Source organism: Crocuta crocuta, unplaced genomic scaffold, assembly GCF_008692635.1.
Source record: "Crocuta crocuta isolate KB4526 unplaced genomic scaffold, BGI_CrCroc_1.0 scaffold234, whole genome shotgun sequence".
Lineage (NCBI taxonomy): Eukaryota > Metazoa > Chordata > Mammalia > Carnivora > Hyaenidae > Crocuta > Crocuta crocuta.
In genome coordinates, this window is record NW_027529647.1 from 3,989,558 (window position 1) to 3,992,349 (window position 2,792).

General features: G+C 66.5%; 2 protein-coding genes across 2 annotated transcripts in view; both read right to left on the reverse strand.

Annotated features, from left to right (window-relative positions):
- Positions 1-605: 605 nt before the first annotated feature.
- Positions 606-2,327, reverse strand: NHLRC4 (NHL repeat containing 4). The gene has a single exon (XM_077762705.1). The coding sequence runs from the start codon at positions 2,242-2,244 to the stop codon at positions 1,561-1,563; it is 684 nt and encodes a 227-aa protein (XP_077618831.1). The 5' UTR covers positions 2,245-2,327; the 3' UTR covers positions 606-1,560.
- A 299-nt stretch (positions 2,328-2,626) lies between these two features.
- PRR35 (proline rich 35) overlaps positions 2,627-2,792 on the reverse strand; it is a 3,846-nt gene continuing 3,680 nt past the window's right edge. The window contains exon 5 of the mRNA XM_077762806.1: positions 2,627-2,770. Within this exon, the coding sequence (XP_077618932.1) occupies positions 2,627-2,770 (144 nt within the window). The remainder of the gene's footprint in view (positions 2,771-2,792) is intronic.

The window sequence follows — 2,792 nt, forward strand, 5'->3', positions numbered from 1 at the left end:
CCGGCGTTGCCGCGCGACGGTCCGGCCCCCAAAGGCGCCCGACCTGCCCGTCGGCCCCGCCCGAGCGTTCCGCGTCCGCAACGTTCCAGTCCCGGGAGTCGGTGGCATGTGCGGCATCCGTGTCCCCTCCCCAGCTCTTGTACCCCCTCCAAGTCCACCCGCAGTGTCCCCAACACCACCGCCTTCCAGTCCCCCAACTTCTCACAGCTGCCAAACCTCCCCCGTTTTCTCATCTGAGGGACCCAGTGGATCTGGCTTTTGAGGGTCCCCAACCTCACCTGGCCACCACCCTCCAAGGGTGAAAGCACCCCCAAACCCTGTGTGCGGTTGCAAAAGGAGCTGCCTCCCCAGCCCCAGGCTGGCGCCTCCAAAGGGGTCTCTGCAAAGGGACGCCCCCAGGTCCCCTCAGGGCTAAGTGGGCTAGAAAGGCTGCACCAACTGGTTTGATCGCCAGAGGTGTCCCTGGCCTCTCGAGCCCCAGGGGACAATACCCCTAACACCAGCAGCGAGGGATAATGTTTATTGAGCATCTACGGCACATGCCTCCTTACATTGACCCCTTAATCCCGCCATCCACAGGGGCTGGAACATATGAAGGGGACTTTGTCAGACAGAGGCATTCTCCTGGTGACAGACTGGACCAGGTACTGTCCCCTCCCAAAGAGTCCCCCCACTGGAACTGGGGACCTCCTGGGCCCCAGACTCAGAGGAAGCCCTCACCTCCCGTCCCTCTGGGGCCTCGTTTGCCCATTGTTCTCAAGTAACAGGAATCTCTCCTCATAGGAAGGCTCCCCTGTCTTGACTGCAGTCTGGAATCTTCCCAGCACCCCCCACCCATGAGCTTGGAGAGCCTGCAGAGGAGAAAGCGAAGGTTCACCCTGAGAGATAGTCTTACACGGGAGCAGGAGGCTGGGGGTGTGGAGGCTCCCAGCCCAGCCACGTGCCGCCCCAAGGTGCCTCAGTGGTGGGCCCTCCTCTGCTTTCCCTTACCTCAGTTAGGCCCAGAGGAGCTGCAAGAGGCTTGGCGTCTGGGGTGCCTCTGAGGATGGGGAACAGTGAGGAGCCAGACCCCTGCCCAGCCCAGCCCAGCCCAGCCCAGCCTAGCCTTCCCTGCCTGCTTCTGTCTGATTAGGAGGCTGGGGCACCCAGCCCAACACATCAACGATCTCCAGGCTTCAGCTGCTGGTGTCAAAGCTCAGGCACCCCAGGCCCTGAGCCAGCAGGACCAGGGCCTGAGCTGACATGGCGGCAGGGAGTTTTGGTGCCTACTAAACTGGTGTGTGGAGAGGACCCGATGTTGGAGGCTGTGCCCCTTGTCGGGGAGGCTGGGAGGCGGCAGGTTTGCGGCAAGTCTAAATCCTCTCCAAGAGGAAGACAGGGGCCAGCCCAGGGCCTGGCACACCGGGTGCTCAGTAAATGTCAGCCCATGTGTCCCATCAGAAAGGCACGGCCGGCACCCTGGAGGACCCCACCTCCCTGAATGTCCCTCCCACAGTGGTCTGGGGCCCTGGGGGCTGGGCCCACATGCACTGAGGGGCTGCTCCCAGCCGAGCCCACGGGTCAGGCCGGCTCCGAGTGGTACTGGTACACCTTGATGCAGTTGTCTCCTGCATCTGCCACCACGAGCTGGCCCTGAGGGGCACAGGCCACACCCAGGGGCCGCCCCAGCCCCTCGGACACCAGGCAGACGGGCGCCCTGGCCCGAGGAAATCGGGTCACACGGCGCCCTTGCTCATCTGCCACAATGACACCACCCTCCACATCAGTGCATACGCCTGCTGGGTTCCCAAAAGCGTGCCCTGTGAGACCCCCCAGGGAGCCCAGGGGCTGGCAGGCACTGCCGAACAGCCACACGTCCCCAAACTCCTCACTCACGGCGAGGCCCCCGTCAGGCCCTGGGCCCACCCAGCACGGGCCCTGCAGACCCGGCATGGAGGCTGGGGCCAGTGGCTCCAAGGCGGGGCTCAGTGTGAGGCTGTGCACAGCCCCAAGCGCATAGTCTGTCACCAGAAGGCGGCCAGCGGCATCCACGGCCAGTCCCCGGGGGGCCGGGTAGGTGCCCACCGTGACCCAGCGGCCTTGGGGGGCCCGGGCGGCGTGCTGAAGCGCACGGACAGCCCCACGGACGAGATCGCTGACCACCACGAGCCCAGCAGCCGTCACAGCAACGTCCTCCGGCACGAAGGCCCCGGCCCCTGGCAGATGGCAGGGCAGGTGGCAGATGGAACGTCCCTCGAGGTCCATCACGTAGACGCAGGGCGCAGCCCCGGCCGTCAGGAAGAGCAGGCCGTCCGGGGAGCAGTGCAGACCCCGGGGGCCCCCCGCAGCCCCCACCGGCACTGGGATCCGTCCGAGCAGCCGGGGCTGCCGGGGGCGGGGGGGGCCTCCGGGCGGGGCCAGCTCTAGGGGCAGCTGGGCCGGGGAGGCCGGGGACAGCGAGGTGGTGGACAGAGATCAGTCTCGGCCCCTCTGAGCTGAGTCCCTGCGGCGGGGCCGGGTGTGGGGCTGCGAGAGAAATGATGTCTGCTGTGGGCCGAGCAGGGCCTCCCCCTCCCCCCACCCCCCTCCCGGGGTCCCTCCTGCTTTACGCATGAGGAGCCTGAGGCATGACGGTGGGGAGCCGGATTCACACCCGGTCCCGCAGGTCCCGAGTGCTGCCACAGTCCGCCAGCCTGGCAGCGGACCCCTTTTCCCAGATGTGGCCCCTGGGAGACACGGGCCTGCGGAGGTTGGGTAGGTTTTTCTCTGAGGCCCGGATGAGCTCGCAGGCCTTGGGAGGTCCCGAGGTGGTG

Bases quoted from the DNA above. Each gene is read 5' to 3' on its own strand.
- NHLRC4 (XM_077762705.1), bottom strand. From the start codon at position 2,244: ATGGACCTCGAGGGACGTTCCATCTGCCACCTGCCCTGCCATCTGCCA.